This window comes from Nannobrachium achirus, assembly GCF_963921795.1.
Source record: "Nannobrachium achirus genome assembly, chromosome: 20".
NCBI classification, from domain to species: domain Eukaryota; kingdom Metazoa; phylum Chordata; class Actinopteri; order Myctophiformes; family Myctophidae; genus Nannobrachium; species Nannobrachium achirus.
The window spans coordinates 22,261,078-22,274,547 of NC_137827.1; the positions used below are offsets into that span (position 1 = coordinate 22,261,078).

At 40.7% G+C, this 13,470-nt stretch overlaps 1 protein-coding gene across 1 annotated transcript; it reads right to left on the minus strand.

Annotated features, from left to right (window-relative positions):
* Positions 1-6,670: 6,670 nt before the first annotated feature.
* arf6b (ADP-ribosylation factor 6b) lies at positions 6,671-9,269 on the minus strand. The gene is made up of 2 exons (XM_080749990.1): positions 9,143-9,269; positions 6,671-8,902 (listed from the first exon to the last, which is right to left on the minus strand). Exon 2 carries the CDS (start codon positions 8,246-8,248, stop codon positions 7,721-7,723), a length of 528 nt encoding a protein of 175 aa, XP_080606116.1. The 5' UTR covers positions 8,249-8,902; positions 9,143-9,269; the 3' UTR covers positions 6,671-7,720.
* Between the last annotated feature and the right edge of the window lie 4,201 nt (positions 9,270-13,470).

Sequence of the window (13,470 nt, forward strand, 5' to 3'; positions counted from 1 at the left end):
AAGAAAAACTGGAAGAAAAGAAGTGGCTCTGACATCAGACGTTCTATTGTATCAGGAGCATGTGATTAAGGTGCTGCACTCTCTTCCCCATCTTGAATAATGAGGCACAACAACAAAAGCTGATTATTTTGTTCAATGGCACTGAGAGCAGAGGTGGTACAGCAGTGCCAGTGGAGCAAAGCCCGACAGGACAACTAGTTTATAGAATCACCAAGCTGACTCGGCACCCCTGCCCCCCTGCAGTGAAATGGGAGGGGGTGCTGTTAAGACAGCTGTGCTGCGGTTGAGAGGAGGACATGAATCCAGTAGGCCACTACTTGTGAGATTATTTGTGCACTCTTACCTCCCTTCCCTGCCATTTTAATGCACTGCTGTGGTGGAGTTCCTGGTCAAGTGTAGCTACATCTACTTTGTCAACCACAATCATGAGCATGTAGTGGACAGATATACAGTACATCAGTTAGTGAATCAATCATAACATCTGTATAATTAATTAGATCTACTACTTAATGAGCCACAGGGGGTGCATTGCTGAATGCCTGTGATAGCTGTCCCCTGCCGTCAGAATAATGTTGGTTTTATCATCATTACAGTGAGTGGTGGCAAAACTAACTGGGGAATGCGAGGGGATGTAGCCTATGTATTGTGTGTGTGTGTGTGTGTGTGTGTGTGTGTGTGTGTGTGTGTGTGTGTGTGTGTGTGTGTGTGTGTGTGTGTGTGTGTTTCCCTGAGTCATCGCCTTCTCAATATCCCAAGGCCTGGGTTGTTTGTGAGCAGCCAGTGCCTGACTTTGTATGGATCTGAGATTCCTCCAGGCCCGGCAGTTGTCTGATGTGGGTGCGCTCGCTGTCACTGTCACACTGCAAACACTGTAATTATAGGGATCTTGTCAGATAATGCACAGATGTAGTCAGTCAGGGATTGTGACAGACAGAGCAGTCGTAAGCTTTACTCTGCCTGAAGGAAGCCTCTCTCTCTCTCTCTCTCTCTCGCTCTCTCTCTGAGTTGGCCTTGCTGGATATCCATCATCCTGTCACTGACGGATGTCAGTCTGTGAAAATGGTTGCATGACTGGAAGAATACAAACAAGGGGAACAATAAAGCGTGATTTATACTTAGTCGTACAATATAGCATAAATTAGGCCTAAGTCATGCATTGCACCTGTCTCTATTATTATATATTATCTTGACATTAAATATATACTGTTCAGTGCTGATAGGGAGGTTGATATGTTAGGTTATTATGTTTGACTGAATAGGTTTGGGCATTTGCAAAGGCAAGTGAATACAGTTATGAAATGGGAGTCCTGTATGACTAAATCATGAACAAATATAGAAAGCAAATAAAAGTCTCTCTGACCTCTGATCCAATCCCAGAAGTTTACACTCCAGAAGTTTAATGTAACTTCTGGAGTGTATACTTTGTGAAACAAGTTCAGGAATCCACACACTGTACAGATACATTTAAACACACGAACCCTAGCGTCCCTATTTGGCAAAAATAGCTGATCAGATCTACAAGCTCAAAACGTGTTATGATGTGATGCGTTGTGAGCTTGTAGATCAGTTATTTTCTGTAAAGCGATTTGGTGTAGAGGGGAAAAAAGAAGCAGATCAAGTAGAATACCAGAAGAGTCGCCTGAAAGAAACTCACATGGGCTGATGGTTTATGCCTTTTGATTGATTGATTGATTGGGGTACTTATTAGAAGTTTTGGATAGGAAAAGGTACGGTTTCATGACAGTACAGTTCACTGATAGGCAACAATGTCAACTTAAAGGAAACTCAGGTAAGGCAAGGCTTATTTATATACCTCTGTAAACTATGCCTAAACGGTTAAACCTAACCTTAAACTCAGTAAAACGGTGCCAAAACCCTGTTCCTAATCTTAACCTCAGAAAGATATGCGTAATCCTAAAGTTATTTCTAACCTTATTCTCAGTAAAACAAATACAAGAATAAAAATCTCAGCGAGTTTCTTTCCGGCGACCGGTTACCATCAAGTATAGACCCCTGGGGGACCCTGGTCAATAGTAGGGTATAAATGGTTAAAATGTCTATAAACTGGAACCTGCGCCTCTGCTGGCAGTTACACTGAAGCACCGTTTGGATAAATTTACCTCAACACACCCGGTTTGCACGTGGAAAAGTTAATTCATAAGACGTCTAAAGAGTGTATTTATTTATTTCAGGCTTATGAGCCATAGCATTATCGTGTACAGTGTCTGAACTCTCCAAACATTTGAAACCATGACTGTGAACACACACAGCAATGATCCACCATGGCTCCTTGTCTTCTACAGCTGGTCAAACACTGTACAAAAGGCAAGGGGGGGGACACATAGAAATGAGATTGCTTCTTTTTCTTTGCTTCACACGCACACAGCTGTGGTAGACATGCTCTAAGTCCCAAAAGGAACCACATGAGGGACAAACTTCAGACTTTCACATAATGAAATAGAAATAGAAGACCCAGGTTTCCATTGAATTGATTGATATAACTGCCCATTGAATGGAGAAAATAATATAATTACTATAATTACCCAATAACCCTGTGTGAACAATGGGCAATTTGTAAAAAAAAATTAGGTACCTGTATACTGTATGAGACAATCTGCTTTGGCTACATTTCCAATACATACTTTATTTATATTCAATTAAACTTTCCTTGGTTTAGACAGAGAGTAACCTTGGGCTGCAGATATGAATGGAATGTAACTTGGATTGATGCCCAGAATGCACCTAGGACTTTTGCCCTTAAATCTCTTTCAGTTGGTCACACCCATATCACTCCAAATCTGACCAACTATTGAAATCAGCACAATTTGTACCTGAACCTGAACTTCTGAACTCAATGGAAACGCTCTACAGTAATACCAATATATAGGATACAGTAGAATGGACTGTATTTGTGTAAAGTCTTCCCATGTTTACAAGGCAACTGAGAACTTGCATGTGCCACAGATACAAGAGTCTTAACCTCAGCAGGAAACCTAAAACTAACTTTAACCACTTCCTGAACCTACTTTTAACTGAGCTCTAGTATGTGTTCATTATTAACTGTAAACATTAAAGGCTCCTGTATGAAAGTAAGATTTACTAGAGGAGGAGACTTTATCCTCACCAAAGAGAGTAATGGTTGTTTTACTGTCCTTGATGATAAGCAGTAACTGAATGGATGGAGCTTTGTGGAAATGTGTATGAAAATAATCAAGCTTAATAATAGTGTGCTTGTATGTGTATGTGTGCACATGCAGGCCTAGCGCAAACCATACTGATCATCCCCATGGGTGTGGCTGTTAAACTGTAGACCAAGCTTGGCACATCAGCTGCACTGTGGTCTAACCCAACTGTTACATTTAAAAGTTTGAGGCAGGTGATAGTTAAGACAGTTACAAGTAAGAACCAAAAACCTCAGCACTAAAAACCGACCACATAAAGCTTGGTTATAGGCTTTTGGAGCTTGGAGACATGTCATGAGTCCAGCTGTTATACCACTCATCATGGTCATTGCACTCCTGTTAAACATTGGCGAAAGGAGTACAAAAAGGTCACCATAGTAAAGGGAAAGAGGTATTTAGCTCACAGTTGCATTTGCTGACAAATACAGTCCTGCATTTTCTTCCTCTTTCCAAGTAGAATAGAGGAAATCCACAACTGGAAACTCTTGCGACAAAGCAAATGACCTCAATGATACCAAAACCATCACGCCACAATGGCAGAGCTCCCATTAGGCCGTTGCCATAGTACCTGCCCCAACAAACACAGGACATTCTGGCAGCCTCAGATGAAGCTATCATAGATAATCCAGTGGCAAACCAGTAATGCACTTTGCCTTACGCATATAGAAACTAGACTTCTGCTTTTGACACCAGAGTCAAGTGCTCGAAATACTGCCAGTTTTATTGGTGACATGCGTATGATTGAATACCGTAACCTGTAAATGTGCCAAATAGTCGAACTGATCTGCAGCAAATGCAGTGACACTTGGCCCCAACTTTGTAATAGCTGACAAATGTCAGACTGTCTAACACTGTTTAAACAAGATGAATTATCAATAGAGTGGATGTGTGTGACATTATCATCATACCCGGAAGTTATGCGGGAACGCCTACTGAGTGGCAAAAAACTACTTTCTGGCCTTGACAGCCCATCTATCTGATTCTCTATTATAGACATGTCACATGAAACATCTAAGGCTGGGTTTGTTTACAAAGGAAATATCCACCTTTCTATATCATGATACCCATGACCTTTCCTCAAAGGAATGTTCAGGAATTCCAAATAACCCCAGGGGGGGTCCGTGGACAGGAGGTCTGTCTTTACAGAAAAGAAGGTCATAAAACATTGCTTACAGTCTCTGTCCGCACCCCGGGGTCACTGGTGTCAGCCATAAATGCTGTGAAGATCATGTGGTTGTAATGAAGTAGGGGGAACCACAGTGGCCATTACAGCCCAATTAAACTGCAATCAATGTCTAATGGTGGCTCTTGACCAACTTGCAGAAAGCATGTGTTCACATACCCTGGCCCAAGTTCAGTTACTAGCGCAGATGAGATAAATAACACAGTGCAGTGTGTGTGTGTGTGTGTGTGTGTGTGTGTGTGTGTGTGTGTGGATTGGTAACCGTAAAGGGATCACCATGTACTCCTCTTGTCAAGATTTCAAATCAGTGTATCATGTGGGGTGTGTGTATTGTCATACATCTTCTCTATGTGTCTATTATGTCACCTGACCTGTCTGACGGAAACCTCTGTCTGTAGTGCTAAAGCAAACATCCTGAGGCCTCTGCAGCAGCTTGCTAAGCACCAGCTTTTCCACACAGTGCATGACACCGTGATCATGAAGCTAAATAAATGTCTGTGGATGTGGACACGTGCTCACTGATAACGGTGTCTGCTTGTCTTTGGATAACCCATATCTTCTTCTATGCATAACAGAAATGCAATTCTTCCCATTCATCTGAAAGCAATCCAGCACAATCTCTGTGTTCTTTTGAATAGTTTACATTGTGCTGGCTTTTGTGTGAATGTGTAAAATGTTACAAAGGACACAGTGTCCTTAAGTAACAGTCTGAAAGGAGATATTCTCAGAAAGCTGCAGAATAAAACTAATCTTCTGTTGCCCAAAACACCAGTGTCTGCCCAAGTCCATCACCATCAATCCTGACTGTCAGGACTGCAAACACTCCTTTACTGTTCAGCTTTAGTGAGAACTAAAGCATTTTATCCACTGAGGTGTCTGTGTCAAATACACTTACAAGGGCATTGTAGTTCAGGGTCAGTTTTAAAAAGTATCAAGAATATTTCAAATGGATATTATTTGCACATTTATATACATACGTATACATTTTTATTTTGTTACGCTGATGTTGCTAGTGCTGCTATATAAACTCTTCACGAGGCTTCTTCTTATCTTAGTTATTATGTTGCACAGTATTTTTGCAGCTATAAAGGCCAGACCACAACAATGCAACTAGTCGCAACTCCTTGCGACAAAACAGTTTTAAGGTATGTCCACACCATTGCAAATGCCATTGGGGATAATGGTTGCAGCTTGTAGTTGCATGTTGCAAGGAGTTGCATTGGGTGACTGGCCAGTCCGGCCTTTTTTTTAGCAACAACAATAAAGGGATTCGTTATACTTGTCCTTAATTACTACTTATTAGCTTAGTTGATTCTGCTGTGTGTTCCTCCACCCACTTCAAATGGTATCAATCACAAAAGGTTTAATTTACACTATTTTAAACTAGGGATCAATATAGATCCCAAGAGATGGCGACCTCACCTTCTATAGGGCTAAAACATTGTTTTTACACTGGAATGTTGATCGACCTCTGCCTTTCACCTAACTTGAATATGGTTCTGAAACCTACTGTGGGTCTCCTTTAGGACATTAGAATGGCTGTACAAATTACAGTACATTTCATGGAATATATTACATCATTTACCTTTTGCATGCAACCTGGCAGTCATATTACAATACATAATTTAATGTAACTTCTCAATAGCAGTTCTGTTGATAGCCAGTAAGTTTCCAAAGACACTGTCAGTGGAATCCTTAAAAAAAAAGAGGCACAAAAAAAAATTGTGGGTGATTTTGCTGCCAGTTGCATACAAAAGCAATGACAGGAAGTAACAGCTGACAATTCAGCACCAACTAAACACACCCAAGAGCATACAAAATGTGTTAACAGCTGTATATTTCAGAATTGGTGTAGCAGCCCCCCGCCCGAGAAATCATGTGGCTCCGTTGTTCCAAAAGACCAGCAGTTGCACTTCCTGTTTTGGACAATTTTCCCCATTCACTGGCAGGCAGCACAGTGCCAGTGAGACCAGAAACTCCTTTCGAGCTCTGACATAAACCCTTTATCAAAAGTCAGCAAAACATAACTATAAAGCATGTGACTAACAAAGAACTAGGACATCCTCTACTTTGATCCTTAATCATTCTATCCAACACTCTTCCCAGAATTATTTCAAGTGTAATTCATATAAGATCTGCATAATTTATGTCCTTTTGGACAAATTTGACTTATTTTGTGCTGTAGGCTACATAAAATGAAGTGGGCACTGTCAGTTAACTTTACTAGTAAATACAAATAAATAAAACAGATTTTAAATCACTTTTTTTTAATAAGACATTACAATGACATTGTTCTGTACATGGTTCCCCAGTCAAAATAGTATGGAGATGCACCACAGGGTGTCTTCAACATCTCACTGGTAAGTGGCTCCTTCTGACTGTGACAGATGGACTCTGATGTAGGGTTACTGTTCTCATGCTACAGATAATATGCCATCATATAGTGTCCCAATGCTGAGACGTATCAATTGTGGTAGCAGGTTGAGAGAGCTCCGAGCTGAATGACATTCCTTTGGAAAGACTGAGTCAACTTGACTACATGACTATCAATGTTACCCATAACTAATAATGCATCCTGACAAGCATATTAAAGTTACTGGAGGCCTATTTGTTGAATATTCAGCACAATTAGGTTATCAAGACGTGACACAAAAATGGTCAATCAATTAACTATATAGCCCACATAAACGGGAATCACCTCCGCTAAGGGTTTCCAGGGGGTGGGTAACAAAACATTCTGTCTTCAGTCAGTCATTTCCGCTCTTATGTCCAGGCAGAATGTTGACAATGCAATGGTGTAAACTGTCCTTGTTTCTTGCATGTGTGATAATACCATCAAGAAGAAATACTTTGCATCACAGTATTGTATTAAAACATGTTTTCTAGTCCCTCAAAGTTGGCTACTCATTCATTCATCATTACATATCTCTCCATGGAAGAAAGAAAAAAATAACAGGCCCATGTTTAGGAGCAACCCCAACAATCTTAGAACTATGAGGAGGGGAGCTTATGTTCAAGGTTTTAAGATAAAAACTCCAGCTTTGTTAGAAAAAAATATATAAAACAGGATAAAGAATAGGCAAAGGTGGTGATCTGTGGCTTTGACATTTAGACCAATTAATTTTAATATCCATCAAGCAAGCCCCAAAATAATGAATGCGATATAGGTTAGGCCTGCTACAGAGTACAAGCAAACTTTAAGCCAGGAAACCCAGTTAAATTAGTCATGGGGTAAACATAGTATTAAAAATAAATGGAAGATAATCAACGTTTTCTTAACCATAATCATTTGAGAAGTTATTCGTTACTTGCAACTTTATTGTAGTTTTGACCTAAAACAGTCATCACTCAATCATTAAGATTTGTAATTTGAGGTTAGCCATGTTAACCCCTCATATAGTCCATCGCCTGTAGTTGCACAGGAAGGCTGAACATACCAATTCCTATCTCTGATGCGGGTCAATCCAAGTTTCTCTTGGATTTCATGTGGCTTCATGGCATCTGGAAGGTCTTGCTTATTGGCGAAAATCAAGATGATGGCATCCCTCATTTCTCGGTCATTAATGATGCGGTGAAGTTCCTGCCTTGCCTCGTCGATGCGATCCCTGTCCGCGCAATCCACAACGAAAATTAACCCTTGAGTGCCGGTGTAGTAGTGTCGCCACAGGGGACGGATCTTATCCTGGCCACCTACATCCCAGACGTTGAACTTGACATTTTTGTAGGTGACAGTCTCCACGTTGAAACCAACTGTGGGAATAGTAGTGACCGACTGTCCGAGTTTCAGTTTGTACAGAATTGTTGTCTTGCCAGCTGCATCAAGTCCAAGCATCAATATTCTCATCTCCTTGTTGCCAAAGATTTTCGAGAGCATTTTCCCCATTTTGAACTCTGTACATAAATATTCGGCTCTAATGAGAAATAAATGTCAGTCACCCAACTCAAACTTTTCACTTGAACGTTACCGTTTAAATGTGACTACAAGTTTAGTTGCAAGGGCATGACTGTCAGTCAAGGACACAAAATGCCAGAAAAATCAGAACACACGTTAATATTTGGTATAGCGCGACAAGTCTTGTGCTAAAGGAGGTTGGGGCATCTAAGTTCACAAAAGTACCACTGGGCCTATATGGAACATGGCACGATCAATACAATCATGAACTTCGTAGCAGATTTGGCAGAAGAACGTCCATTGTGTTGCACAGTTCACGTTATAACTGCATCAGATTGCAAAGTTTGGGTGATACAGTGCTCTGCAAGGGGGAAGCGGCGTGTCTGCAGTCACAGTTCACATCAAGGCCCGGAAAAAGCCTGCGGTCCTTGTGGTGGATTCCGGCTGGTGGTTGTGTCTGACTGGCAGCCCTCGTTCTGTTCAGCACCCCCGGAGGAGAAAGGCGATTTTTCTGTGGCTATTGAATTCCATCAAGCCGTGTTAACTTAATCGTTCTTGGGGGGAGTGCTGGGACGCTCTCCGAAACGATCTTTGGTGACTCAGCAACGCGTTTTGTTCACTCGCGAAACCACACTCCTTGTCCCCCTGAAAAGAGAGAGATTTGGGAGGAGTGTCAGACACATCAAGTCGGCTAATGCTAACGATAGCTTCAATGATAGCTGTAGCGAAAGGCTAACGTTAGCTAGCTTGTTGCCTCCCAGCGAGCTACACTCGGCTAGCCCAGGCTAACTTAGCCGTTGACTAAACGTCTGTAGATCAATGTGTTCGTCAATTACAAAACGTTTATCTCGAGACCATGTCCAGAGGGATATTATTTACATTTACCTCCAATCTGCCCCCAGTCTTCTCTCTCGGTAATTCCACCCAGCTTTTTTCCCGTCTTTTTCTCCTTTCAACGGTCGCACTCGCAGCGCTGCCTCACCGGAAAGGTGTGGAGTTGCATCAACCGCCACTTCCTCTCTCGACTCGCGAATACCAAGGATTCTTCAGTGACGTCAACCATAGCTCCCAGAGGTGGGTAGATAGAAGTAAAAGTATCAATACTGCAACGTAGATATATCTGTTACAAGTGAAAGTATTGTATTAACATTTTACTTGAATAGAAGAATTTACCTACGTCCTCCAGTATCGGCATCAGAATGTACTTAAAGTAGCCTACCAAGTAGAAAGTACTCATATTATGCAGAATGTCCCATTTCATGTTTCCGAATGTGTATTAATCTTTTGAAAATAGCAGATCTACAAGCTCACACTGCGTCTATTTTCAATTGGTCTAACATGGGCTGAAGTGGTTAATGTATGTTTTGTAAATCTACAAAGTGACTAAATTGCTCAAAATACATGTAGTGAAAAATTGGAAATACTCAAAAGTGTACTTTAAGTACAAGTAAATGTACTTAGTTACTTTAGTTTACTGGAAGGATTCACTGCTCGAGCCTTTCACTCGACAAAAATGACGCATGAAAGAAAAGGTGCGGAGACAGGCCATATTTGTTTGTTTTGTGATGTCAGTGACCTGTCCTTGGTATTATCAGTGTGGGGCTCTGTCTGAACTCTGGAGCGAGTTAAATTTGAATTAAAATACGTATCATCAAATATAATCAATGAAAAAAATCAAATAAAACACATTTTATCTTGTCATTTTATTCGTTATTATAATAATGCATGGAATAGCTTTATATTCTACAAATGCAGGGTGGAACTTCCACGGAAATTCAGTTGTGTGTTTTATTTGTATTTTTATATATATATTGACTGTGAATAATACAAATAAATCAAGTGATTTGAGTACATACAGAACTGTCAAACAGATATTTGTATGTACACTCGTAAAGCCATCTCTGATTAGATAAGTAAAGAGCAATACCACCACCTTGTGGTACATAGCCTACATTACAATGTAACCATTAATCTACCTTGGCTGGCATGTCTGCAGTTTCCCAAGTAACTCCTGTTTTCATGGCCACTATTTTATTGTCAGCCATTTCTGTACCAATGCTGGATTCTGCCTTGTCAGTCTTCTCAAACTTCTGTGCTAGTGATGACTAACCACAACCAGGCACCTTTAGGTGTTCACAGTTGACAAGTTGAATTGCTGTTGGTCAAAACCAGGCAGCTCAAGAACCTTTTTGGATAAAAGCAAGTGTTGCCATTTTCTGAAAGGTTCAACGGTCTGAATCATTGTTAAGTGTCTGTATTTAATATCTGAAAATGTCAAAGTCACCCATGAGGGCTGTTGTCCCATTAAATGTATCCCTGTCCCTGCAGTAACTTCATGTTTCATGTTTAGAATGTCTGGTTCCAGGTAGGGTAGATCAGGGACACATCTCTTACAGTCTACAGATATCTTCATTTGTACACTGTTGCTCCCTCCTGTCTTGCCTGATGCTGTCTGTGCATGGCAGATGAGTGGTAGAGTTGAGCGACATCCAGTCTTTGCACTGGAATTCAGGGACGAGCTGGAGCAGCCAGACTTCAATTTCCTCAGAGCACTGTGGAAAGGGATCTTCTGCAGCTCAATTTCTTTCAAACGGTATTTGTGTTCCAACTCCAGACTGCGAAGCTTTTCCCTGTGCTGTTGGATCTGGTACCTGTTCAATCCATGCATTGTGACAACCTCTGACATCTGCATTGACTCACACCTCCCGGATCGGATGGGAACATTATAGATTAGTTGAAGGATCAGTTACCAAGAATTCGAAAGTTCAAAACAAAATTAATCAATTTTCTCCACATGTATTATCCATATACAACCATATACCCTTTGACAAATAAAAAGACCATACAAATAATCAATGTAAATGTCAGAGATGTTTCAGTCAGATCATGAATATTGACAATTTAGACTCACCAGAGAATGAATTGTGCATCTGATGTTAATGCTCACTCACTCCAAGGTTGGGGTATGCATCTGGTCCCACAAAGAATGTCCAAAGTAAAAAGAGATGTCTCTTGCACGGTGGGAGTCTCTCTTTCTCTCAACATGTTATCCAATGCCATGAAACTTGTTCATTTGGGCAGTCGTGGGATCAGTTTAATTAATAATCTTTATTTACTGCACTCAGGTTTTACTGCTTTGAGCAGTCAAACAATTTAATCATGTTCATTACAGACTGGTATAATCAAGGTTTGATTGTTTAACCCCAGAGCTTGTTATTGTGCTGAAATGCAAGATGACAACAATGATGGTCATGGTCCATTATTATGTCTATCAGGGCTTTGCAGGGGACTCTGGCCATACAGTGAGTTAGACGGTAGGCAGACCTTGTTGTATGTTGCGGAAAAGAAGTGACAATGACAGACTTTTGCCTATCAAATATTTACAGCTGAGTTCAGATGTCTGAAATCGCTGTGTAGAAGACACCGTGTGAGTGGCCAATCATTAATGTTTCACAAACCGGGGTTTAATTCACTTTGCCTCCTTAAACTGTTTCTTTAATTATAGAAACCAACTAAGTGAGCCAACACTGGTGTCAGCTTTTATAGTATTTCCCTCACAAACACAATTTGGAAATGCAATATTAATGACAAAGTTAAAGACAACAATTCTAATTTAAATACTTTGGGATTAGTTCACTGGTGTGTAGCAGACTCCTGACATTTTGATAATGTGTGAATTGCATTAAACACCCAGTTTAATGCAAAACTCTAATAGTACCTGGTACCTGGCTCCAGGTACTAATGGAATGCAAAACATGAAGATAGAGATGCAGTAGGCCTACGCCAAGCCAGGACTATGCTAGAAAAGCACTATAAAGTGGGGTGGCTGTGGCTGTGGCTCAGGAGGTTGGCCACATGTCGAAGAGTCCTTGAGCAAGACTCTGAACCCCTAGTTGCTCCTGGTGAGCTGGTTGGTCTCTTGCATGGTTTCCTCCACCATCTGTGTGTGAATGGGTGAATGTAATGCACAATCTATGTAAATCACCTTGGATAAATCTGTCTTTAAAGATGTAAAGATTAGTTTAACTTTGTTCCAGCACGATGGAGCATTTAAATGCAAATACTTCTCTTCTGTCATTTGAACAATATGAAATATTTGACAGAAAAAATTATATTCTTAAAATTGTTTGCTATTGGTGGTCCGTGGACCACTGGTGGTCCGTGGAGGTATTGCTTGTGGTCCCTGATCAGTGATCACGCATTCAGCAATGAAAGTGAAGATAAGATTCATTGATTTATTTCCATATGTATTTATTTTGGAGAAACTTAGGGGAGGGGTCGTTTTTTATTGAGGGGTGTGACTGGAGAAAATGTATAAGCCCTTTTATAAAATGCCATGACCCTCCCTCTCAATTGGGGAAAAAATCAGTGACCCTCCCCAAGCATTAAAATAAAAAAGATTGACCCTCCCCTACAACATGGCATTTACCACAGTAAAATTATGCCTATAAAACCTATATTATTATATTCCTAACCAGTGGCGAGAACAGAACAGAGATTTTTTTTCTTTCTTTCTTTTTTTACTGTAAATAATTAGGATTTTTTTTTTATGGTTAAAAACGGGTGCGGGCGGCAGCAGCAATGAACAATAATGAATAGGCTAATATAATGCATTGAGATCCCAGCTGCACTTCATCCCAAAAACACATTTCCAAATATAAACTAACACACCCTCCAAACTAAAGTAACACACAGTGAGTAGCCTATAGTGCTGCTAGTGTAAAAGTCAACGTGGACATCACATAAAAGGTGAGAAGTTCTCACAGGTTGAGAACAGGTTATTTGACATCTAGGTTACAGATTAAACAGTTGACACATGTGCACAACACAGAGAAGGCTTGTAACGGCTGCCATTCATTTTGTGCTGTTGATTGCCTGTCGTCAAATCTGGGTCAAATGCGCATTTTCAACAAGCGGTCGTTAATTCTTTTTAGCACCTTTTCACTTTTTACTTTAGGGAGGGGTGATACAGTTCTGACAACCATTGTTTCTGCCTTACACAGCTCTCCATTGTTTTAGGAAAATGCATTGTAGTATAAACACAGCCACTTCAGTTCATTCACACTAACTGCAGTGACTGTGGGGCATTTCCAGGGATGGCACCCAGGGTTTGTCATTAAATGAAGCAGAAGGCTGTTGACAATGGTTGCATAAGTGCCTGTACCTCTGGAGCCATTGTTTGCTTTTGAAAAATTGCATGACCCTCCCTTGAA

Excerpts from the sequence above, each read along its gene's own strand:
- arf6b (XM_080749990.1), bottom strand. The coding sequence starts at position 8,248 with ATGGGGAAAATGCTCTCGAAAATCTTTGGCAACAAGGAGATGAGAATA.